This window comes from Natrix helvetica (genome assembly GCF_964273705.1).
Source record: "Natrix helvetica genome assembly, chromosome: 1".
Taxonomy (NCBI): domain Eukaryota; kingdom Metazoa; phylum Chordata; class Lepidosauria; order Squamata; family Natricidae; genus Natrix; species Natrix helvetica.
The window spans coordinates 215,851,349-215,878,259 of NC_138548.1; the positions used below are offsets into that span (position 1 = coordinate 215,851,349).

At 40.0% G+C, this 26,911-nt stretch overlaps 1 protein-coding gene across 1 annotated transcript in view; it reads left to right on the forward strand.

Annotated features, from left to right (window-relative positions):
- The window catches only part of LOC309382708 (cyclic AMP-dependent transcription factor ATF-7), a 139,062-nt gene that overhangs the window by 41,809 nt on the left and 70,342 nt on the right, over positions 1 to 26,911 (forward strand). Inside the window, exon 2 of the mRNA XM_081934461.1 lies at positions 3,309 to 3,373. Coding sequence (XP_081790587.1) covers positions 3,326 to 3,373 — 48 coding nt within the window. The 5' untranslated portion in view covers positions 3,309 to 3,325. The remainder of the gene's footprint in view (positions 1 to 3,308; positions 3,374 to 26,911) is intronic.

The following is a 26,911-nucleotide window of genomic DNA, read 5'->3' on the forward strand; positions in this document are numbered from 1 at the left end:
TTTGTGTCCTTTCAACCTGCCACCATGGGCAAGAAGGTGACCTCCGCCACCGTAGGGCGCTGGATAAGGGCGTGTATCCAGCTGGCCTACGAGCATCAGGGCAGGCCGGCACCTCCTGCCCACTCGACAAGAAGTGCTGCCACCTCGGCTGCATGGGCCACCCAAGCATCCATTGAGGACATCTGCCGGGCTGCTACGTGGTCGGGCCCGTCGCCTTTTGTCAAGCATTATAGACTGGACATCTTTGCCTCGGCTGAGGCAGCCTTTGGGAGGAGAGTTCTACAGAGGGTTGTCACTAGCCCCGCGCCCGTGAACACTTCTTCCCTCCCTGGGGGATCATAGCTTTGGCATGTCCCGTGCTTGGACACTCCAAGCAGCGCCTAGGAGAATGACCGTTGGCTTACCTGAATGGTCTTTCTCTAGGCGCTGCGGGAGTGTCCAACCCCACCCTATTAGGGGCCGCGGGGTATGATTTCTCCATTGGACTTGGACTATTGCATTGGCAGTTCCTTTGGACCACTCCTTCGTTTTTAAAACTGAGCCTCTGAGGGGAGCAAGAGGCGGAGCTACAAGAATTTGAACTCAGTTCTTGGGCAGCAAGCTGAAGTTAACCCGTGCTTGGACACTCCCGCAGCGCCTAGAGAAAGACCATTCAGGTAAGCCAACGGTCAACTTGTGGACTTCAACTCCCAGAATTCCCCAGCCAGCTGGCTGGGGAATTCTGGGAATTGAAGTCCACAAGTCTTAAAGTTCCCAAGTTTGGACACCCCTGGTATAGATAGTCTTCAATTTATGACCACAGTTAGGATGAGAATCTTTGTTGTTAAGCAAGGTGGTTGTTATTTTACAACTTTTTTTTTACCACAGTTGTTAAATGTTACATTAATGAGTTGTTAAATGAATCATTGTAACTGCAGTTGTTAAGCAAATCCAATTATGTTAAGGGGTTTTCAGAAGTGGTTTCAGTGGTGTGCCACTGCCTCCTTCCTAGAGCTGAGAGAAAGTGACTTCCCAGCTGGCTTTGCACTTAAAGTAGGATTAGAACTCAGGTTCTCCTAATTTCTAGCTTGGTATCTACACCAAACCGACTCTCTGTTAACTACAGGTAGTCCTCGATTTAAAACCACAATTGGGACCAGAACTTCTATTACTAGGCAAGTGAGTTGTGCCCAATTTTATAATTTTTTTTTGCTATGCCTGTAAAGCAAATCATGGTAGTTGCTAAATGAATCATGCAATCATTAAGTTAATCCATTGATTTTGTTTGTTGGAAGCTGGCTGGGAAGGTCACAGATAGTGATCACACAACCTCGGGATGTTGCAACAATCGTAAATGCAACAACTTTTGTTGCCAACAGTTTAGACGTTAATGGCTGTGTGTTGCGTTATTTGAGGGCAGCACATTTACCCTGTTATACAAGCTATATATGCACTACTTGACATTGTGGCCAAGTGTCATTTCTTCATGGTTGTCACATGAAAATAGATATTTAAATATTTTCAAAATGTGAGGAGGGTATTCTCCAGTGGTGGGATTCAATTGTTTTTTACTACCAGTTCTGTGGGTGTGGCATGACTTTGTGGGTGTGGCTTTGTAGGCATGGCAGGGGAAGTTTACTGCAAAATCCCCATTTCCTCCAGATCAGCTGGGACTCGGGAGGCAGAGAATAGTTGGGGGCGGGGCCGGTCAGAGGTGGTATTTACCGGTTCTCCGAACTACTCAAAATTTCCTCTACCGGTTCTCCAGAACTGGTCAGAACCTGCTGAATACCACCTCTGGTGTACTCAACTTCTGTGATATACTGTACATGCCGATTGTCAAGCACCAGAATTTTGATCATGTGGCCGTGGGAATGCTATGATTCCCCTAAGTGCAAGGACTGGTTGCAAGTCACTTTTTTCAGTGCCATTGTAACTTCAAACGATCTCTTCAAACCGGTTGTAAGTCAAGAACTGTATGCAATAGTCATTTCTATGAAGAAATAATAGCAATTTTATTATACTGTAATTGTTTAAGTTTCACTATTAAAAAGCTGGTAGGGACGGAGAAGTGATCATTTCTAAAATTTGCATAGCGGAGGCTTCTTTTGTTTGCACTTTTTGTTAATAAGAATAGTTTCACCTGTTGTGTAACAGGACTGATATTTCATATTCTTTTACAGTGTCAAATGACAGATCATTTTCGTCATCACTCTTGCAATTTTACTATCAGGGAGCTAGATTATTGCCTTGAGAAAATGGGGCTTCATTCCTACAATCCTGTGAATAATTACAGATTTGTAGTTCTCTCATATTAAAAATATTGGTTCCACATTGAGAATAATTGAATTTATCTCTCCATATCTTGGAGATAGATTGTTGTACATTGTACAATCACTTTATAAATATGTTTGCTTATCTGTGTTGTGGTGGTCACAAAACACCAAAACTGACTACCTTCAGAACGATAATAAATAACGCATGGTATTTCGTAATCCAGCTATCTTCATTCTGTGGCCAGAAATGAAGATTTAAGGCCTGCAAAAACAACCTGAGAGTAGTATAAAGCAGAACTGAGATTTTGCTAAGTTTTACAATATGTCTATTTCTTGAAATACTGAATCTTTTTGTGATTCCTAAACAACATGTTCCCACTCTGGAAGCGGGAGGGAATGTGTAGATTACTTGAAATGTCAGGCGTTACATAGTATCTGTGGTCCAGATGTTTTTCAAGGATCTGATCTTTTCTGCTACTTCACTATTGGTGATAGCTAAAATGTGAAGAAAAAACTTCCCAACGGTAAAAACACTGGAACGGAAGGACAATTTCTCAGAGAGATGCTAGGCGGCCTTTGACTGGATGAACTCAGGAAACTGGGAAGTCATCTGTCTGGAATGCTTTAATTAGAATTCCTATGCAATACTGAGCAGGGGATTGGAATCAGGGACCTCCTTGGCTCCCCAATACAAGTCCAACTCTATGATTCAGTGATTCTAAATAACAGTTGCATTAGTGCAGTGTGTGTGTGTGGCTTAAATCCCACCACTTGTTGCACATTTTGCTAGATGTACTTCTGGCCCAAACTGGGAGGCAGGCAGACTGACAGGCAGACCTTGCTGCTCAATATCTGTCTATTCTCCCCAGAAATCTCATTGTCTTTCTTCATCCCCACTACCTTGCGCCATGTGGTCTGTTCAAGCATATCATTGATATTGATACTCCTAAAAAGTGCTGCTACACAATCGCATTTCGACTCAAATTTCATCTTTAGCTAACTTAATTATTTCTTTTTCTTCTTCCTCCATCACCCCCTCCCCTCCCTTTGCAGCTCGACTGTGGAAAAATATGGGAGACGACAGGCCGTTTGTGTGCAGTGCCCCCGGCTGTGGACAGGTAAGTTTACAGTATACTTTGCTGTTAGTATATCATTATGAATCAAAGTGGCTGTTTTATCACCGAGGCAGAGTTTAAATCCAATGTCTTATGTGATCACTGGAGGTAATCAGATCGGAAGATTTGCAGTGTGTAAATCCAAGTTATGAGCAAGTGTAAAAGCCCTGAAATTTGCCTGGTATGCCTGGCGTTTTGTTGGTATTTTCTCTCTTCATGTATGCCATATCCAGAAGTAATCACAAAATATAGAGGGAGGAAACTTTATACCTGATATCTAGATAATATAATCTGATAGCATAGTATGGTTTAATAACATTTCTTGGTCCCCCCCCCTCCCCGAAACATGCATTTATTTCTCAGGGAAACATTAGAATGTCTTTAAACCTATTTTTTTTTAAATGCATATTGTTCTATAGCAACACTTACTAAAATTTCCTTTTATAACAACATAATATATTTTTTAAAAACACAAGGATAAAAACAGAATAAAAAATTAAGAGCACCTAGGCATATAATTTGTACAAAGATACACTTTGGCATCATCCTTTAAATATTAGCCTATTTACTTTTAAAAACAGTATTTTAATAGTTTAAGAAAATAAGTTGACATTTGCTCCTGGATGAACACATTTATTTTCAAATGGAGGCACAAATAAATAAGCCTTGTTTACATTCTGGGTGTATGAGTGAAGGTCTGTACTAGCCATGGAAATAATCTTTGCCATTAAATGGCTTCAGATGGACAAGTAGTACACTGACATTCACACTGCAATATGTACAGGTAGACCTTGACTTATAACAGTTCATTTAGTGACCGTTCAAAATTACACTGGTTGGCAACTGAAAAAAAGTGACTTCTGACCAGTTTTCACACTTACAACCATTGCAGCATCCCCATGGTCCTGTGATCGAAATTCAGATGCTTGTCAACTGGCATGTATTTATGATGGCTGCAGTGTCCTGGGGTCATGTGATCACCTTTTGCAACCTTCTGACAAGCAAAGTCAAAGGGGAATTCAGATTCACTTAACCACCACAGTACTAACTTAACAACTGTTGTGATTCATTTAACAACTGTGGCCAGAAAGGTCGTAAAATGGGACAAAATTCACTTAACAAATGTTTCACTTAGCTACCGAAATGTTGGGCTCCATTGAGGTTGTAAGTCAAGGACTACCTGTATATAGAAAATAAAATTTATGAATAGAATTCGGACTGGAATTTCCATCATAAATCGTTCTGGTCATAAGTCAAGTCAGACCTGATTTCACACCAATTTTTATGGCGGTTGTTACGCAAATCGCCATGGTCCTTAAGTGAATCCATCTTCCCGTGTGGCTGTTTTTTGCTAGAACTCTGCAGAAGTTGCAAATTATTACCACCTGATGCTGCTGATGCTGCAGCCTGTCATAGATGCCATTTGCCAAGCGCCAAATTGTGATCATGTGACCACGGGGATGGTGCAATGACTCATGCAAGTACTGGTCATACATGATTTTTTCCAAAGTCGTAACTTTGAACTGTCATTAAACAGGCAGACATAAGTCAAGGGAGTCCAAAGGAATTGTCTCTGTGCGTGTTTAGCTGAAGTGCTTAATTAATGCTTAACCTGAAAAGGGTTAAGTACGTGAGTGTATCAGGTTTTGTAATGAGATGCATAATTCAGTTATTATTATGTACACTTGTAAAAGTTAAACGACAAAGCAATTCTGTTATCTGCACATATCCATTGAAATCAGTGAAACTTACTCCTGAATTAGCATCAATCAATCTGGATTGCTTGCCTGGTGGAACAGCTGATGTTATGCTATACTTATAAGTCTCTGAGGTTCCTTGTGGAATGCAAAGAGATACTTTCCATATAGGGGGTCAAAGCAAGGTAAAGACCTCTGTAGAGGATCAAAACAATTGCCACCAAATTAAAGAGATTAGATGGCCTGTTTTATCTAAATTTGAAACAATTTCTTTCTTAAAATTGTCTGGTGAATCTTTTATTAGGATCCATTTGTTTGTGCTGGTGATAAAGAAGGTATTAGAGCAGCACACTTCAGCATTTTCATAGATTGGTTATTTTGTAAGTGGAATTAACTATATTTGATCATTGCTGGATTAGTTAGTTATCATTTTCAGCCTTTCTGCACCATCCTGTATAATCGGCAGCAGATGTTGATATTTGAACTGAATAATTTTAATTAGCTATCTGAACTTTGTTTCATTTCACTTCACGCGCCTGTTTTAATATTTTTTCCTTTTTAGCACTTAGTTTATATGTATGTTATGACTTATAATGTTAAATGAAAGACTGAAGAGGAAGATTGGCCAGGGAACAGGGACTTTAGGAACAAAATAAAGAAAATGGGATAGATGTTGATAACTGTTGCTAAATGACTTACTTTTAAATATGAATTATTCTTAGATGGTTGTATGGTGGTTGTTTTTCTTTCCTGACTCAGTTATGGAAGTAACCAGTACTCAGTGTTGATCACTAGAAATAAAAAAAATAGCATTAAAAATCCATGCTAAGATATTCCATGTACTAGTAAACCTAGCTCATGTAAAATGCTGAAGGCATACTATTTTTTTTAGCAACACATTGTATGAAATTATCCACAATGTTGGAAGAGACTTAATCTAATCCCTTACTTTATACATTAATTCATAGTTATGGCAAACCAAATAGATACTTGCCCAGATCCTTTTTAAAGGCCTCCATAGGACCATACAATGAGTCTACATTGCGGTTATTATAGTCAAGACTCTTCCACCACCCCAAAGGATAATAAACCTAGTGTGACATAAACTTGTGTGGATATAGGTCCCTAGAGATGCTAATTCCATAATAATGTTAATAAGAAGTCTTTAAGGAAGAGATGGGCAATCTTTTTAATTTATTAAGGGGTGAATTTCCTCAGGGGTAATTGAAATTGTGGAAATTGAATTTAAGCAATATTGAAGCAAGTGGTATATTTCTTTTAGACACTTTCTCCCTCCCTCCCAGGCAGCAGACTTCAGGGAAAGCGGTAGTATCTCTTATCATATGTCTGAACTGAGCTGTTAGAGATAGCTTTTGAATTAATCTAAAGGGCCCGTGTGTCTTTTCCCTTCTTTAAATATATATATGCATCAATAATATGTTATGTTTGCCTTGATACTTAGAGTCATGATGCTCTCCTGTAAGAACCTGCTAACAAATAATTAGGCTGCTGTATCTAGCAGATGTATTTCCAATGTATCCTTTTATATATCATGGATTTATCATGTATTGGAGATGAATAGCTATAAGTTTGTATAAGTCTGTGCATGTCAAGGACATAAAATTATTGAAATGACAGGAAGATAATGACCACTAACATATGACTACCACGTGTCCCTTAGTACTTGCAGATGCGTTTTTCCCTTTGAAATATGATTTGCAAATATAATGGAAGTACCATATTTTTCGGAGTATAAGATGCACCTTTTTTCCTCAAAAAAGAGGCTGAAAATCTGGGTGCGTCTTACACATCAAATACAGCATTTTTTGCCTCCCAAAGCCCTGCCCCTTCACCAAAATGGCCGTGCATACCCTCATGGAGGCTTTCAGAGAGCTCCTGGGGGCTGGGGAGGGCAGAAATGAGCAAAAAACAGGTGGTTTTTTGCCCACCCAGCCCCCAGCAGCACTCTATAAGCCTCCAGAAGGCTATGCATGCAATTCTTTTGACAAAAAATGTCAAAACGTTTTTGCCCCTCCCCCCAGGAGCACTCTGCAAGTCCCCCCCCCCCCAAGGCTATTCATGCCTTTTTAAAAAAACGGGCCGTTTTTGGGAGATTTGCAGAGTGCAAAATCCCCCCCCCTTTTTTTGGAAAGCTCTTTAACTGATTGATGAGAATTACATTGATCAAGTGCTGTGCCAGCAGAAACAAAGTCTTAGGTGCTGCAGATTGTCAGCGATTTCCTTCTCCAGCACATGGATAAATACACCTAGAAACATCTACCTACCTACCTACTCTCTCTCTCTTCCTACCCTTCTACTGTATTTCTTTCTCTCTCTTTCTCTCTCTATCCCTCTACCTACCTACTCACTCTCTCTCTCTCTCTCTCTCTCTCTCTCTCTCTCTCTCTCTCTCTCTCTCTCTCCTACCTACTGTATTTCTCTCTCAATTCTCTCTATTTCTCTCTCTTCAAAACTTTGGTGTGTCTTATACTCTGGTGCATCTTATACTCCGAAAAATACAGTATTTCAGAACAACAGTCCAATGACAAACTCTTATCTGTACAGAAGATCCCTTGATTTTTCCTGTATTATTTCTGAAAGAAAAGCAGAAGGAAAGCCATTCTGAAGCAATTTATCCTTTTTATTTTCTTTATTTGGAAATTGATTTATTATTTTTCAAAAGTATGGTGGGGTGAGGGCCCAGAAATGTAGTAATGATTTAAAGCTGGAAATAATTTCATTTGATTCATCAATGTGCTCTTTTAAAAAATATGGTCGTGCAAGGAGGGGAACTGATTCTGCTTTACGCTGTTATCTTGATGCTATAATTTTGTTTTGTTTTATTTTTGCAGTTCGGGAACAAAAATGTACATAGTTCTGTCTGGCTGTATTTGTTCATAATGCTAAGCTGAGATTGATTTTATTTATATTTATTGAACAAAACTGAGTTTTGCAGATGAGCAATGTAAACACGGCTTTTTCAGTCGATTTCTTGTTCACTTTCGTAGTTATCACAAGAAACAGGTTGAGCACAAAAACCGGAAATAGGCCAGGGAGAAATATAATGATAAGCCTTCATTTGAAACAAATCATGACTCAAAAAACAAGTAGAAATCTCTGAAAATTGCCATAAAAGCCGGCGGGGTGATCTTGGGCCAGTCTCTCTCTCTCTCAGTCCAACTCACCTCAGAGGGTTGTTGTTGTGGGGGAAATGGGAGAAAGAAGGTGTGTTTGAATATATATGTTTGCCACTTTGGGTTATTTGTAAAAATAATAAAAGCGGGATATAAACAAACAAACGAATACATAAATAAATTGAAGTGTATTGGAAACTTGGGTTAGAGTCCAAGATCCATAAGATATCACATGAAGAATCTCAATGTGTCTTTCTTCACTTCGCCTCAGAACTGTGTTTCACCAGCATACAAATCAAAGCATATAAAACCTGCATTTTCAGTTCAGGCATGGATCACTTGAAAATTAACTGTTAATTTGTGTACAATCTTAACATACAGTTAAGCAGACACTGTCTCTTTTTTAAAGTGAAACCTTTCAATCAGGTTTTAGTATCCTAGTTGTCTTTTGATTTCGATCACAATTCAATTTTATCTAATAGTAAATATTGTGTATGGTTGCCCAGCAACCATAGAATTATCGTGATAGGCAGCCCATTGGTTTGTAGCATTAATTTTTAGAACCTTTTTTTTCTCCCTTCTTCCCTTTCACTCCTTTTCTATATGTAGCTTTGGAAGGGAAAAGGAGAGCCTGAGACCTTGGTTGGCATAACCTTGCTACGAGTCCCAAAATCTACTGTTTTTTAAATTGAATTTTACTTTAAATATTTTTCATACCTTTTAAACTTAGTTGGCTATTGAGGAGGGTTCTGTGTGGATAGTTCTTGATTAATGCTTCTGAGTATGGCATTTTTTTGTTAAATAACATTTTGGTTTTTATGATGTACCGTATTTTTCGGAGTATAAGACGCACCAGAGTATAAGACTCACCAAGGGTTTGAAGAGGCAATTTTTTTTAAAAAAAAATAGGTAGGTAGATAGAGGGATAGAGAGGGAGATAAAGAAAGAGAGAAATACAGTAGGGAGGGAGGGAGAGAGAGACGGTAGGTAGGTAGGTAGGTAGGTAGGTGGTAGGTAGGTAGAGGGGAAAAAATAGAGAGAGAGAGTGAAATACGGTAGATAAGGTAGGGAGAGAGAGAGGGTAGGTAGGTAAGTAGATAGAGGGAGAGGGAGAGAGAAATACAGTAGGTAGGTAGGGAGAGAGTGAGTGTAGGTAGGTAGGGAGAGGGAGGGATAGAGAGAAATGCAGTAGATAGGTAGGGAGAGAGAGAAATACAGGACGGAGGGAGAGTGTGTAGGTAGGTAGTTAGGTAGAGGTATTTAGAGAGAGAGAGAGAGAGAGAGAAATACAATAGATAGGCAGGGAGAGAGAGTAGGTAGGTAGGTAGAGGGATAGAGAGAGAGAAATACAATAGGTAGGTAGGAAGAGAGAGTAGGTAGGTAAGTAGATGTTTCCAGGTGTATTTATCCATGTGCTGGAGAAGGAAATTGCTGACAATCTGCAGCACCTTAAGACTTTGTTTCTGCTGGCACAGCACTTGATCAATGTAATTCTCATCAATTAGTTAAAGAGCTTTCCGGGGGGGGGGGGAGTTTTTGCACTGCAAACATCCAAAAACGGTCCGTTTTTCGCAAAAATGTGCGCATATATTTTTCAAACAAAAGGCATGAATAGCCTTGAGGGAGGCTAGCAGAGTGCTCCTGGGTGGGGTGGGGACCCAAAAATGAGCAAAAAACATCCCTTTTTTCACAAAAACGCGCCCGTTTGTTGTTTAAAAAATTGCATGCATAGCCTTATAGAGGCTTATAGAGTGCTGCTGAGGGTTGGGGGGTCAAAGAACAGCCTGCTTTTTGCCCCTTTCTGCCCTCCTCAGCCCCCAGGAGCTCCCTGAAAGCCTTCTACAGGTTCTGCACAGCCATTTTGGTGAAGGGGGCGGGGCTTTGGGAGGCAAAAAAATGCTGTATTCAGTGTATAAGATGCACCCAGATTTTCAGCCTCTTTTTTGAGGAAAAAAGGTGAGTCTTACACTCCGAAAAATACTGTATATGGTGTTTAAGAAAAATGTAAAATTGTTTTAATATTTAGTAATTTACAATTTAGATTCGGGATCTAGCCTGATCACTGTTTTAAACAATAATACGTTTGTTTGTTTTTACAGATAAGCATATCATGATTTACCGGTAGAACATTAAAGGGTTCATACAATAAACAAAAGTCTAAAATTGAAATTCATCAAATGAATGTTTTTTTTTAATCCAGCAGATAAATACATGTTCTATTTTACCTCTGGTATCTTAGTGTATAGCATTATATACAAACCAGGCATAATACATACGAAAGGTAACAGCAAGTAAAATAACATTGAAATGGAAACTGAAAAGAAGGCTGGCGAGTTTTTGCTCTTCAGTCTTGAAAGCTGGTGTTAAAATAAGTCATTTGGTATCTCAGTGCCTCTGGAATGTTACACAAGAGTATTTGTATATATCAATGGCATTCCCAATTCCTTCCATTATATTGTGTTTTGAAAAGTGCTATTTCAGTTAGAGAGGTGATAGACTGAAATTGAATTAGGTGAAACTGCTTTCCATTCTATTCTGTAATTCAAGCTATTGGACTTTTAATGGACCTATAAACATGTTTTTTCGTTGCTAGGTCTTCGATGACTGTTATTTTTGGATTCTGTACACGATCACTTCCCAGCAGTAAGCTTGGTGTGACACAGCTGAATAGGCTGCATATGCTTCTTTAAAAAAAAAAATCCACTGAATGTCATTAATCTATTTTCTTTTCTAAGAGGACAGGTGACACTTCTTTCCATTCCTCTCTAGATTCCTTCTTCCACCTGGTTTCCAAGTAATTGCTCAACAAGAACATTTCTCTTAAAAGAGAGTTTGGAGATTCGAGGCTTTCCATGGCTCAATCAGTAGGCACTCTCGAGTTACATTTATGGAGTTTCTTCTATTAAAATACGAAAAAAGTTACAAAACTGATTTCTATGGAGTAACGTTCTTTCAGGGAGAAGGAAATTACAGGTCAACAACTGCATATTCAGACAACTGGACAATTACAAGCAAAGAAAAAATTGAGAAAATGTTTCTTTTACAGTCTAAGGTTTTTCCTCCCCGCACACATACACACATACATTCCTGCCAAAATCAGAATGCAGGCTCAGCAAAACAACCACTGATAACTAGGAGTGCAGTGATACCAGTTTGCTAACCACATTGTGAATTAGAAAATTTTCCAGAGTGAGTTTGCAGGATGGTCCAGAGATGGCATAATCACGTCGAATTGGCCTCGAGACTGGATTGAAGCTGAAGCCACGCCTCTGAGCTCCTCCTTTCAGACTCCAGTTTTAATCCAATCCAGCCTGAGACAAGACTACAATTTTTGGACTCCTGATTATTGTTTCCATTTCTGGACCCTCCTCGCTCATCCCTGTTTCCCCGATTCTGAGGCCCTTCATCCACCTTCGTGTAAGTCCCTGGCGGTGGCTTTTCTAGCTGCCTGGGGGTTGGGTGCAGGGCTCTGAGGCTCCGGAGGCTTGATTGGCGTTCCGGCAACCATTTTTTTTAAGCAGGCAGCCATGTGGAGCCCTTCTTTGCTGGTGCAGCAGCCTTTGGGGGCTAATGGGTCTTGTGTTTCCAGCCCGACAGCCCCCATCGCTCCTAGATGTTTGTTGTAGCCGCGAGGAGCCAAGGAAAGAGCGGAGAAGAGCTCAAAGCTTCTCAGCACCCCGTGGAGCCGCAGAAGTGGCTGGGAGTGGCACGTGACTTGTTTAGCCTCCCTGGACGTCGCAGCAGCCCCAAAGCGCGCCAATCTCGGCATCTTCGCATCAGGGTGTGCTTCAAGAGGGAGTGAAGACCTTTCCGGTTTGCTGTGATGGAGGTGCGGGGCTGACCTTCTCCAGGGCCGAGAGATTGCAAGCCCTGAAGGACAAGCTCAACTCTTCCCCATCTAGGTCCAGATCACCCTAGGGGGAACCTTCGAGGGGAGATTCCCCTCCTGGATCCCCAGACTCATTGAGGGAGTGTTTTGGGGAGGCTTTCCCTTTGCCTCCTCTCTCCATGGAGAACCAGGAAAATTTCCAGGCTGATTCGAATTTGCAAGAGGCCCAGTTGGGGGAGAGGGCTTCGACCACGCTTAGCTTGGTTCCTTAGTCCATTCTGGGTCAGGCTTCAGGTGGACCTGACTGGGATTCCTTGGATGTAGATGATCTACCTGTTGGTCTTCAGAATCTTATTGAAAGGGTGATCGCCTCTGGTGTTGCTGCAGGCCTGCAGCGGCAGGTCCCACACCCACCATCCCAAGGCGGGCCACCGGTTCCTAGGGCTACTTCATCTTTGGCACAGGCCCCAGCCCAGCCGATCAGCCACCCTGTGTCACCTTCCCTAGCCAGTCAGGGGTTGGTTGTGGGAGATAAGGTTCAGAGAGATTCAGATCTTTCTGACGATAAGGAGGTTCCGGTTCCTTTCACACACCCCACCCCGCCTTTACGGGCTTGTTTCTTTCAAATTTATTTCAATCTCTTCTGCGCAAGGCGCATGCTACTGCAGAGCTGGGGGGAGGTGAGGCGGCAAGGAAGGGGATCCAGCGAAGACACCTCAAGGCCTGTTTTTTTCTGAACCTAAAACTGCTAAGGAGGAGATTCCTGCTCCCCATTTATTCTTGGAGGTGGTAAAGAAGCAATGGGATAATCTTGGGGCCTTCCCAAATCCTGGCAGTAATGATAGAAGGTTTTATAATATCGAACCAGATTTTTCCCAAGCATTTCAGATGCCCACCGTGGATCCATCTGTGGTGGCCTTGGCTTCTCCCACCTCGCTGGTGCCTAAGGATGTGGCAGAAAACCTGAAGGCCAATGGTAGGAAGGCGGAGATGACCCTTAGGAGGACTTTCCAGTAAGCAACTTGGGCCATAAAGGCGGCAGCCTCTGCATCATTTTTCAGCCGCACGGCTATCCTTTGGATGGAGCAGATCCAGGCACGTATCCCACCGGAGGACGTTTGCCGTTCTCTCGTTAACTTCGAAAAGAGTACCCTTATCCCAGCCACTAAGATTCTTCATCTAGGAACAGTTATAGATTCCCGTTTGGGTAGAGTTTTTCTTTCCCCGGATCGCAGATCCAGTTTGTTGAAGTTAGTTAAGCAGATTCAGAGGGATCGTTGTCTTCCCATAGCCTCCCTCTCCAGCTTGCTGGGGAAGTTCATCTCTTGTATCGAGGTGGTACCATGGGCGCGGCTACATGCAAGGACACTTCAATGGAGGCTGCTCCTTTACCAGAAGTTTGATTCCAGCAACTTGACGCTCAAGATGCCAGCTACGCCACAGGTACTGTTGTCCCTCAAATCATGGATTTCTCCAGCCTTGCTCAAAGGTTGCGAATTCAGGGAGCAGGAGTGCCTCATCCTGACAACAGACGCCAGTCTGTTTGGCTGGGGGGCGAGCCTGGATTTCCACCTAGCACAGGGCCAATGGTCATGGAGTGACCTTCGGCACAACATAAATTGGCTAGAGCTCCAGGCGATCCATCTCGCCCTACGATGGTTCTAGACCACGGTCAAAGGTCACCATGTCCTAATCTTAACCGACAACGTGGCAGCAAAGGCACACATAAATCGACAAGAGGGCACGTGCTCCATGGCACTTCCATCTGAGCGGAGCACATCACTGGCGTCGACAACCACCAAGCGGACTGGCTGAGTTGGGAGACGGTAGACAACGGAGAGGGAGGCTTTCCAGGGAGTGGAGCTGTTTCGGAAAGTCTGTCAGAGGTTCGGAAGACCAGTGGTGGACCTGTTCGCCACTCCGCCCAATGCACAGGTTCCACAGTTCTCTCGGTTCCCAGATCGGAGAACAGAAGGGGTCGACGCCCTATGCACGAGGTAGCCAGTTGGGCTGCTGTACGCTTTTCCTCCCTTTCCTCTCGTTCTCGGGTTCATCCAGAAGGTAGTCAAAGAGCAAGCAGAGGTCATCTTAGTTTCACCGGATTTCTGCCCTGCCCCGGCCAGGGAGCAGGAGCATCGGTGGAACCGCTTAGATGTGAAACGGGCATTGCGTATTTACCTGAGAAGGACAGCTGAATTCCGGAGGTCTGAGGCTCTGTTTGTATCGTTCCAACCTTCATCCTTAGGGGAAAGGGCTTCTCCTTCCACCATTAGCCGTTGCATTCAGTTGGCTCTCGCTCTCGCCTATGAGGCGCAGAAGCTACCAATGCCGATCAGTATCACGGCACACTCTACGAGGAGCACAGCTAGGTCTGCAGCCTGGGCCACTTAGGCGCCGATAGAAGATATCTGCAGGGCAGCGATGTGGGCCTCCCCATCACCATTCATCCGGCACTACAGGTTGGGTGCCTTTGCGTCTGCGGATGTGGCATTTGGTTGCCGGGTCTTGCAGCAGGTTCTGTCTGGTTGGTAACTGCCCACCCTATGGGAGAGTAACTTGGGTATATCCCATCTCTGGAACATCCTGCAAACTCACTCTGGAAAATGACAGTTGGTCTTACCTGAACTGTTATTTTTAAGAGTTGTTTACAGGATGGTCCAGTTCCCGCTCTGGTTAGGTAGACAGTCTGGTGGGTGGAGGTGTCTCCTTTGTGACTTGTTTTCAGGATCTCGGGAGCGCACATTGCATTGAAACTGGAGTCTGAAAGGAGGAGCTCAGAGGCGTGGCTTCAGCTTCAATCCAGTCTCGAGGTCAATTGGACATGATTATACCATCTCTGGACCATCCTGCAAACACCTCTTAAAATTACAGTTCAGGTAAGGCCAACTGTCAATCTAGGGAGATATTATCTTTTTAAAAAACCGTTGTATCTCCTCAATCGTTATTCATATCCTACTCTTTTCCACTTGGTAATACAAGGCTGTATGGAAAATCATTCTGAAATATTTTCACCAAGTTAAAAGATTGTGTTAGAAAAGGCTGTCATGTACATATTTATATAGCTGCCCATCTCACCAAAGGTGGTTCTGGGCAGCACACAATAGATAAAACCAAAAATATAAAAACACAAATAGAAATATGAAAGCCATAGTAATAAATATCCTAAAACCTCAAAATACAATCATAAGTGAATAATAAAAAATCACCACCTCGACAACGGAGCCATCTAGACAACTCTCTAGTTCTGTGGAAGCCCCAGGCATGAAGGCTAAAAATGTTATTTTACAGCCTAGGAGCTAGCAAAGATAGTTATTCTAAAGGCTAGAAAGGTTTTTCAGCAGTTTCAGCAAAGAGCGAAGGAAAGGAGAGCCCAGGCCTACTGGGTATGGTGGGGCAGGAAGAAGGCCCAACTCTCCCAGGTGTGGGGGGATGGGGAGAAGTAGCCAGGGAGCTGAGCAAGTCTTCCAAGGCCATGTCGATTTTGTATACAATGGTGGGCGGATGGATAGCTGAGATGGGTGGGGGAGTTGCAGTGCGTCTGTGTTTATAGGGGCAGGCATCTTGTCCTAAAGTGCCTAAATTTTGATCACATGACCACAGGGGCGCTGTAACAGCTATAACCTGAGGCCTGGATCCCAACTCTCATCGCTCAGCACCATCATAATTTCAGACAGTCGCTGAATGAACAATCGTAAATCAAGGCCTACCATGTTTCCCCGAAAATAAGACCCGGTCTTATATTAATTTTTGCTCCAAAAGAAGCATTAGGCCTTGTTTTCTGGTTTGGTATTATTTTGAGGGAAATACAATACTAAATGCATCCATCCATTTCTCCACCCAAATCTGCCTGACAATTCTAACGGGCTTATTTTGGGGGTAATGCTTATGTTATGAGCATCCTGAAAAATCATGCTAGGGCTTATTTTCCAGTTGGGTCTAATTTTCGGGGAAACAGGGTACCTGTAATTCAATATGGAGGTGACTGTTTGGGAGCAAAGTCAGGGAGACAAATGCACATATAGCAGATGAAGTGCCCAATGTGAACTTCATTAGTACTAAATCACTAGATGTCAATCCACTAGAATTGTTTATTCAAGTAATGTTCCCCAGTCTTGATTGATACTTCTTAGTATATATCTTGGTATACTTTAATTTCCCAGAACTATCTTCCTTGTTATCTAGGGAATTCTGGAAATTAAAGTGAATAACCTAGAGGGTGCCGGGTTGGAGAAAGCTAGAGTATAAAGTCTTTGTACCCTTGGATAAGTTGGATATAATTCCATCTGTGAAGTAGTTTCAGTAGAAATTGTGTACATATTCTGCCATTTGGATATACCATTACCATTTGAACTCTTTTTTTAAAAACAATTTTTATTTGTTTTTGAACAAGGACAAACAAACATAAAAATAAAAAACACGTCTTCCATTACAAATTGTAGAAAGTGTATCAGTTGGTTACAGTATTTCCATGCATCTCTTCCATAATCACCACCTGCTTTTCATATCAAATCACATATTTTAAATTCACCTATATTCATGTATATCACAATTATTATATATCGTCCTTCATTTGACTATAATTGTTTTTACATCCTTTTATATATAATATTCAAAATCTAGAATAAGATTATATGATAACATTCTATTAAATCATCCTAAAATCATCCAATCACAATACATCTTTATAACATATTCTAGATAAAGCTTTTTAACCTCCTCTCATAATCTCCATGTGTTGTTTATATAAAATTTATATTATCAAACTAATATATCTATATGTATTGTTATCATTATTAATCATTATTTAACTATAGCTATTGTCACTTCATTTTATACATACTACTAGTAAACTAAATTTAGCTTAATTTTTATTATACATTTTCATTGCATCAACCTGTATCCCTCCAGCAATAGTACAGTCTTTTATCTCTTGCCATTTGTAACATTAAAGTTCTAGTTGCGTTCTTAATAAATCTTGTATAAACCTCCCTTGGCAACATGCTGTTCCTTTCGTATCTCACAAAAGCTTGAAACCCAACATCTGCTCTTTCCATCAGCCTATCTTTGGTTATCGCTAGTGCTTCTATCAAGATTTCTCTCCTTATTTCCATCAATTTTTCCCTCTTTTCTTCTGTGCTTTAAAGTCTGGGGTAGAGTTCCAATCCATCCATCTCCCCTTTCCATATTCTGCTCTTGCCATTACCAACCACGCTCACTTTGCTGTCAGTATCCACAGTTTTCTTATCTCTTTGCTCATTTTTTTCTTCCATCTTTTGAACTCTGTCCTTGACTTTCTTCATTTGGTAAACATCCTCAGTTTCTCCATCAGATTTTTCTGTTTTGTATTCCATATTCTCCAATCTCTTTTCAATTCTCTCTGTCACAACTAATAGATTTTGAATTTCAAACATAATCATTTGCAATGTTACAGTTTCTTTTTCCTGCTCAGCCATTCTTTCAATTTTGCAGACACTGCCACTATAGGGTTCAAGGCTATTTTAATAAACTTCAAATAGGTTCACTTATTATCTTTCAAGTCAAAATGTTGTCTTCCCTCCAATAGCTAGTGATAGAACTTCCAAAAGGCACCTGTATAAACAACTTGTGCTCTTCCTACTATCACTGTCAGTAAACAATCTGAAAGAAACTTGAATCTCAAGTGATCAAAGAGAAAGAAGAAAAAACAATGTATCCAACCTCCATCCTCTAAGTGGCAGTGTAACTGCTTTTCCTCCTGTTGTTACAACCCTCTTTATAATCCTTCTTATTTTCTTCTTTATATTCCAATCTTAAGAAGAAGAAAAACCCCTTAAATGGAGATCAAATACAATCCAATCAATCAAATCAAGCATTATAAAAAAGGAGAATTTTAATCCATAGGTATAAGCAAAAATGAAAAAAGAAGAAGAAAGAATTAATCCATTCAGTTTAAAAAATAGGGAGCTCCTGCAAAAATTCCATCCGTGACAAAAATAAAAAATTAGAAACTGCATAACACACTAAGTTCAATGCAGATCAATTTCACCACCTACAGTCTTTTGTCTTCAATCTTAACGTAACTTACATTTTTTTCTTGGGTAGTCTCTTCTAATAATAAAATTTCCTCACCAATTCGACACACTTTCTCTTTCTGCTTTCTTCCCGTTACAGAGCTGTCCCAATTTCAGCAGCTTCATTAGCTGCGTTTCTGTTGCCGGAAAAAAAAGGCTATTTCCTGGATCTTTCAGGGACTTTGTCCCTGAGATCAGCAGAGGTGCCCTTCTCAATCATCGTCTCTGGACCGTCCAGCGGCAGAAATTCGACTGCGATCTCAGAACACCAAGATCGCACGTCGTGACGTCAGCTCTCTCCTCACCATTTGAATTCTAATAGGGGTAAATTATACCTGCTGAGGCATATTTGCTTTTATACATTAAGGGGGCAGGATTCAAACCTAGAGAGTCCAGTTTATATTATTTTAGTACATCTTATAACAAGCTGGTGGAGACGATTTAGAATGTGATTGGCCAGTGAACTTTGTAGTTGAGTAGCTTTAGACGCTTTAATTCTTGTGAACAAGTAGAACATGCTAGTAACCATACTAATATAAAATAGCTTTTTTTAAAAATTGTCTTGAATGTGGAAAAAATATTTATTGAAGCGAAGCCTATTTTCTCTCTCAGATTTGTCAGGATCTAAAATTTTCACATTAAAGACAGTAGAATTGTGTTGGAATGAATCCAGAAGTTCCTGCCTGAAATAGTACTCTCTCTGTTTTAGTTACTCAGATTGATATACCAGCTGTACCATCAAGATTTCTAAAGAAGGTGACTCCATAAAGTACCTTTAGAAGTTGCAGTATTGTAAACTGACAGCTGGGGAATTTTTTTCCTTATAGTTTGATTTAAAGCTGTTGCCACTGTAATTTTAACTTCCAGGATAGCATTATGAAATACAGATGATCAGGAAGGGATTTTTGTTTCAGGAAAATTGCTTATCCATTCTACCCTAGTCCTTATAATGTGTAAATTCTACAGAGCCTCTCAACTGCTTATTGACAAACCAGGATAAATTAACGAGAGAACCAATGCCTAAAGTGGGACTAGAACTCAATCTCTTGGTTTCTAGCTTAGTGTCCTAACTGGTTAGGGCACTAAACTAGAAACCAAGAGATGAGTTCTAGTCCCACCTTAGGCATTAAAGCCAGCTGGATGATTTGGGATCAATCATTCTCTCCCTCGGCCCAACACCTTACAGGGTTGTTGTTATGGGTAAAATAGGAGGAGGAAGGAATATCACTTTGAGTTGTCTATGAAAATAATAAAGGTGGGATATAAATAAATAAAATTATTTGCTTGGTTATTGCAAGAAACAAGTGATATCAATACAAGTAGGCCTTGACTTATAACTGGCCTTCACACTTACAAACATCACAGTATGCCCACAGTCACACGATCAAAATCCAGGTGCTTGGCAACCACCTTGAATTTACAATGTTGCAATGTCTTTGGGGGGTCATATGGTTGCCACTTGCAACCTTTCTAGCCAGCTTCCAACAAGCAAAGTCAGTGGGAAAGCCAGATTCACTTAATAACCTCATGATTCACTTTACAACTGCAGTGATTTACTTAGCAACCATAGCAAAAAAAAGTCATAAAATCAGGTACAATCTCTTAATAATGGCCTTGCTTGGTCATGGAAATTCTGGTCCCAACTGTGATTGTAAGTTGAGGACTACCTAACAGTTTTCTTTGTACAAATTACTTTTATATATTGAATTTAACACAGCAATTCAGTTCAGTGGGTAAGTTTTGTTTTTGACCTGAATATTCTAACCATAAAAAAATAATGGTATTTATTGTTCACCATTTCTGTAGCTTGTTAAACTGATTGTAATTTGCATGTGCTTAGACAACAAAAGTCATCTATTATAGCAGCAGGTACAGCATCATACAATTTCTACTAAGAAGAAAAATCCTATAAAAGACAGTCCTGTCTTTTGACTGAAAGCGTCAAGCGTTAAATGGATACAAGTAGTCAACTTGGCAAACATGCCGGACCTCTTATGTGATTATTCAACCTAATTTCCTAAAACTGTTTCAAATACTCTACATAATAAAACACACTTTCTGTAGAACTGAATGTGAGTTATTAACTTTAGTAATGTCCTTAAAACAGAAAGACATTGACCAAAACATAAACTGATGCAACATTCTCATTAGACTAGGAATACTTGGTTCTGTGACCTATCTCAGACCCACAACAAGCTATTAGTAGAGGTAGGATATGGCCTACCGTGGCAAAGATATGGCTAAAGAAATTTAATTCAGATATTTGTTCAAGAAGCATCAGTGACGAGTTCACTGCTTTAAACAACCATCATTGAATGCACAATTTCTAGGATGCTTGGGAACCTTTGCAAATGGTATTATGGTTGTCGTATCTGCTCACATTGGAGGGAATCTATGGCAACAGTGCAAATCCAAACTGGAGAAACTCAACCCCTATTTGTATGGTGATCATTTCCTTTGAATGGAAGCAACGCAGGCAGAACTTTAGAATTCTGCATCAGACTTGGCAGGTGATTCTGAGTATGATTAAAACAGAAGCCAGCCTGTCTTTCTGTGCTAAAAAATCTTAGTTAAAGGATGCAACTTGGTCCTTACTTTGCTGCCTCAAATTCAACAGTTAATATTATGCATTCCTTTTCTCTTTTTTTACCCACTTTATTAAAATCCAAGCATACAACATTGTAGATCAGGGGTCCCCAACCCCCGGTTCACAGACTGGCACCAGGTTGCGGCATGCCAGAAACTGGTCCGTGCAAACAAACAAAGCGCCATCCGCAGGATACAGGCAGCACCCGAAAGCAAGCCCCCTCTGGCCCGTAGAAAAAACTATCTCCACTGAACCGGTCATTGGTACCCCAAAGGTCTGGGGCCACTGTTGTAGATAGCATTGTACATTACTTGAAGTAAAAGGCTGTAATTTGTCTGCTTTACCCTGCACAGCTACTAAGTAGAGATACTTTTTAAGAAGTGGTACCATAATACCAGTTGCAAGGCAGCGACATTATACAGAGACTTGGAATATTTCTCTTTTTAACACTTACCACAAATCATCACTTAGATGCTGATCGCATGACTACTTTTATGTCCACCATTTCCTCAAACAATTGTCTGCTTTTTAAACCTATCCCTTGGACAATTTATTCCCCCTTAAGCCACTGGTCTTAAGTGTGTCATCTGTAGAACAACCAAGAAATCAAAAGTTCAGAACCTGAACCGGACTACAAAATATATCTCCCCCGCCCCCTCTTTGGGCTTTATTATATCCTCTTATCTTGTCATATAATAGGAATAATGTTTATGGCACTGAAGCCTCAGCTCCACTTGGCATTTAACCAACTTGGAAAGTTGTTTATTGCTTTGTATGCTCTGCCACTATAACCATTATCCCTTAAATCTCTATTCTTTGGTAATATACGATCCAGCAAATGGCTTCTGTGATTGGCTGAACATGGCATGACACTAAGGGGCATTTTATAGCTGCTATAATGCAAACCTGTATAGATTACTTTGGTCAACAAGCACTTTTATTAAAAAAAAGAATGGCCTTGGGAGGTGTTTCCCCCCCCCCCCCCAACCTTTTAAGTCACAAGCTGTTCTTGTTGCCTTTGACTTCATACTAGCAAATCAAAAGGTTGCAGGGAAGGCCTTATTTTGCATATTGCTGCATTCAAACACAGAAATTTGATTTTTTCCCCTTCCTGTAAGAGCTTTGATATGTTGGTGGCCCTGGAAGGTTGATTGTGACACACAAACAACTTGCTTTCAGATTGTTTTCTGAAAAACATATATCCAGTGAATGCTTCCATCCTGTCAATATCAGCCGCAAGTGAATAAATAATGCAAAAATGATTAAATAACTCTCGAAGAAAGTGTGCTTCTTTGTATTTTAAAATGCTTTGCTCAGAAGAAGAAAAAAGCTAAAAAGCAAGTGTATGGTATAACAAATGCATGGAATGTATTTGAGAGAAAGAATCCCCAGTGCCAGCTGTGTGTTCCTTACACTTGAGGCAGATTCTCTTGGGAAAGATAGACAGGGCTTTAGGGAGATGCAAGTTCTTTCCCAGTAGGTGCCTTTAATTCATGTTTAAAGAAAATGCCAATCCTTTTATGCCTCCCTTTTTATGAAGTCCATTTTTCACTTTTGCCTTCATTGATATTGCTGAGATGTCAACCCCTGAAGGGCCAGCCTTATTATTGTTCAACGTTGTCTCCAGTTGTTCGGTTTTTGTAGACAGGAGTACAGTCTTGGCAAGTAATTCCAAAAATGTTGAACAACACAGTAGTTTGTTAAACAAACCACTTAAGAAAACACTAAGATCCTAATTTGTGTACTTACCTCAATGTGGGTTTTAACTGCTCAGGTGCTTGTTTTTTGTGTTGGGTTTTGCTATGTATGGTGATATAACATCTCTGATGTCCTCTCTAAAATTAAGTGGGTTGATTATTAGGAGAGGAGTAGCACCTCTTTGAGGAATTTCCCAGCTATTAAAGCTGATTTCATTTCTCCTTTGTTATTTATCTAAACACTAGCATAGATCTTTTTTTTTTAATCTCAAGGATTAAGTACTTGTATCTGCTGGCTTCGGTGGTTTTTATTACGTTAGATGATACAGTAATCGCTACAATTTTGTTAAAATTCTATTTTGCTAAAGTATGTAAATCAGCAAATATTGGTGTTGATTAGATCAGTCAGTAGTTAGATATAGATCTGATGTATAAATAACACCTTCAGTATCTATATATCTCAGCATCCTTCCTTGTCAGTAGAGGCTAAGCTTGTATAGTATATACCTGCATGCCTGAAATAAATATGTTCAGGTGATTTAAAAGATCCATATGTTTTAATTGAAACAAATGTTAATTTGGATTCAGAAATGCTTGTATCCAGTAGTTCATATAGGGAGATTCATGTGGAATTTTTAAATTATTTATTTTTGTAACTAATCACTTTTGTGGGTTGACAAAGCCGAATATATCAGTTGTTTGCACTATTTATTTCTTTGTTCACTAGGTTTTCATACCACAATTTATACAGTTCTGATGCACAAAGAAAGTAAACCATTTAAATCTATTTCAGCCCGCTACTGTGAAAGCAACACCTGCACCTTAGAAACTGCAGAAGCCTAGCTCTTACAAATTGAACCCTAAATCGTGGATGCATACTATGTAGCTTTGCTAGTGTTAAATAACATTTCCCAGCAGCACTCAACAACAAAATCAATAATAAGAGATAACATTCAGTAACATCTAATGGGTAGCATCTTCCTGATGTCTACATGGTCACATTTATGCTGGGTTTTTTTTTAACAGTGCAGAGGTGATGTAGAATAAGGAGAGAATGTATAAAAAGAGGGGAAGGCCAAAGAACACGAGGCTGACCCAGAAGAAGATGGAGAGACATCAAAGGCACACTACAGCAGCAGCAAATAACAATGGTTCAGGCCGCCAGAAATGCAAGAATTCAAACTTTGTATCTCCCTCAATGCTCAAAGTAGTAAAAGAAGAAGAAGATAGAAGTGATTTGCCATTATGTTACTCTGGAATGTTTTATCATCATTCTAGTCTACAACTCTGTGGTTCCTTGGTGGTTTCCTATTCTATTCCTAATCAGATTTGACCTTGCCTTGTTTTTACCAGTCAGGCTTTGCTCGTTGTTGGGATATTAAGTGATATGAGGCTGGATTTATTATAAGACTTCCTTTTATGACCAATCCTTAAAAATCAGTAAATTGATCAGTGTGTCCATGGAGATTCTCAGTCATCCAGGTAATGGTTGTCCCAAAGGTGCTTTTTCAAGAGGCAACTGGACTTCCTTTGTTTTTCCTTGAAGACATTTCAATTCTCATCCAAGAAGCTTCTTTAGAACAGAAGCTCGTCCAAGAAACTTTTCAGAATTTGGAAGCAAAATGTCTTCAAGAAAAAAACAAAGAAAGTCGAGGCTGTCAAACTTGCAGCCCATGGCCTGGTTGTGTCATGCACTGGCCACACCCAGCTTAGCGAAGGGGGGAAAATGTCACAATATGTCTCATGACGCCGCCGTGATGTGGGATAGATAATCAGCAGTTGATCCTGCATTTAAAGCTGTGAGGTACAGGGCCTCTTCAGTGATTTGGAAAACTCTCCTCACATTTCTTAGTGATCTTCGAAAGAATTTTACATTAATCAGGTTATTTAATTAGTCACAAGCACAATATATTAAGCTTTTAGCTGCTGCTACTTTATTTGCCATACAGTATTTTTGTTGTTTTAATTATTTGTGGTTTTAGAAATTGATGTTCACATGTAATAATTCTTAAAATCTAATCTGCTTTCAAATGTTTTTTTTAACCATAGAAAGTGGACTATGACTCTATTAAACATTTTCCCCTTTAAATTTAACTCAAAAGCAATTCTATTGTAAGTGGGAATATATGCTAATTTTAAAATAATAATTTGAAAAGTCATCTGAAGCCAGCTACCATTTATTTTTTAACATGCCTATAATTTAAAAATGGCTAAACTAGTTTAAACCAAATTGGATAATAAAGAAAAACCTCCTGGGCTGAGCTTCTGTGTGCCAGGTTCTACCCTAGAATGGATTTTTATAACCAAATTATAAACCCCTTAAAAATTAGTGTTTAAAATGGAAATGTTGACAGACCTTTAACTACAAAAGCACAATAATGTGTTCTCTACTCTAAAATATAATTAAAGGTTTAAATATTATTTAATAGCCACCCTTCCAGGAATCTGAAAGCTAAGTCATTCTCATAATAAGGATTCATTGCAGAGCGTTAGAAATAGTTGAGTCCAACATGCTATGGCCTATGAGCCCATGCATTTGTCTGTCAAATGTAAATTATATTATACAGTTCCCTTCCTCTTCTAAAATCCTTATGAAATCATGTTGGGTTTTTTTTGGGGGGGGGGGGTAGTGACCCCAAAGCCTTTAATCTATAATCTGAGGAAATGTGACCATATAGGCTGTCAGTGAGAAACCCTTCCATCACGATAGGTCATTGTCTACCATGGGGGTTAAGTCTTTTAACTCCCATCCAGATGGGTTGATGAGGTGAATAGCCTTTAAAGGAAATCAGGGCATTACAGCTGGTCAAGGGCAAGCAGTTGACCTTTCCTCCTTCCTTTCAGATACCTGCTACTAGTTGGTCTCAAAGGAAGCTCAGGAGGGTTCAGAAAACAAGAAGAGGAGAGAAAGTTATACTGATCTATTGAATGATTAATTGATGACAGGGAATCCTAATTCAAGATCTTTAGTCTCCCAATTCTGAATGTATTACTCAAAATGGAAGCTACTAAAAGCCCTCAGTCAAATGTGTTTATATCCATGGGCAATTATCCAGTAGAAAGGGCACAGCTTTGTGTCCTTCCTCGGGCAAGTGAATACCAGCTGTACGTTAATCAAATAATGAAGCTTATCACTTTACTCCATCCCCAGTTTCAGTGGATAATTTAAATTAAGCAGACTGGATATGGATAATCAAATATAAAAATGTGATTGTAATAGAGATTTGATATGGAAACTGATTTGGTGTAATAGAAAGCAGTACTTCTCAATCATCTTTAACATCTGCCTGCAATGTGGACCTTAGGAGCAACACATTTTTATTTTAGCATTTTTCACACACCATTATGAATAATTAGTCCAGTGCTTTAATGTGAAATGTAGTAAATTAATGCTATAAAATCCACAGGAATAACTCAGTAATCCTCGACCACTGTTATTTTTAACTCTTTCCATAATGTTCTAAGTAAAATAGTGAAGAGATGCCACCAACTGCAAAGGGAATTGGCATCCCAGTTGCCATCAAAGTAGACACCAAAGAAATGACATAGTATGGAAACAAATTGCCTTTCTATTGTGCAACACTTACAGAATAATGTTATCAATATTTCCATTTTCTATTTGGCCAACATTTGTATTGTGATAACATAAATAAACAATTATTGGAATAGTTCAAACAACCTATTATGGCTAAATTGCAGTGTTCTAGCTGATACAAAGCAATAGATAAAAACTGACGCTGAGAAAATTCCTATTATCTTCAGTTTTTCTGCTTTTAACATATAGTAGCTTCCCTGGGAATCACAGTAGGCATTTTCCAATGATTAACCTGGCAATGTCTGAAAGACAAATTCTCTAATTAACTACATAAATGTGGTATCAGAGGAAAGATGGCTGAGCAGTTTCCTACATACGATGGAATTATCCTTCCCAATCTCATAACTTTCAGGTGTGCTTTAATTCCCCTAATTATACTTGTCTTAGTGGCTATACTGGCTGAGGTGTACAGGAATTGTATTCGAACACATAAAGGAGGCAGAAGGTTGAAAGTTGTAACATTCCCCAGTAATTTAGCATGCACAAGCTCTCTCCTAAATTGGAACCATATTCAGTGTTTTATATAGCTGCAGGTAGAGAATATTGCCAAGAGTGACTATACTATCAAAATTCCCCCCCCCCCCCCCCCAATAATGCAGCATCAAATAGTTTAGGAAATTATAATCCTGGGAAAAAATCCAGGGATCTGGTCTCTCTTGCCTTGAGTGGAAAGAATATTTGTGACTCCATTATCAGAAAAGAATGGGATAAGAAAGTTGTAAGGAAAACCTTTGGCTTGCTAAGAACAGCATTGATACTCATCCTAGATTCAACAGAAAGCATCCTGTTGATCCATTAGAATTCTGGAGGAAAGTTCTATAGACAAATAGGTCAAAAGTGGAACACGAGTGTTGTTTCTAATGCAAACCATATCCCACCATAAGAACCTCATGCTGATTGTCAAGCTTGAGCTGATAGTGTCATGGTTTGGGAATATTTTGCTGTTTCAGGT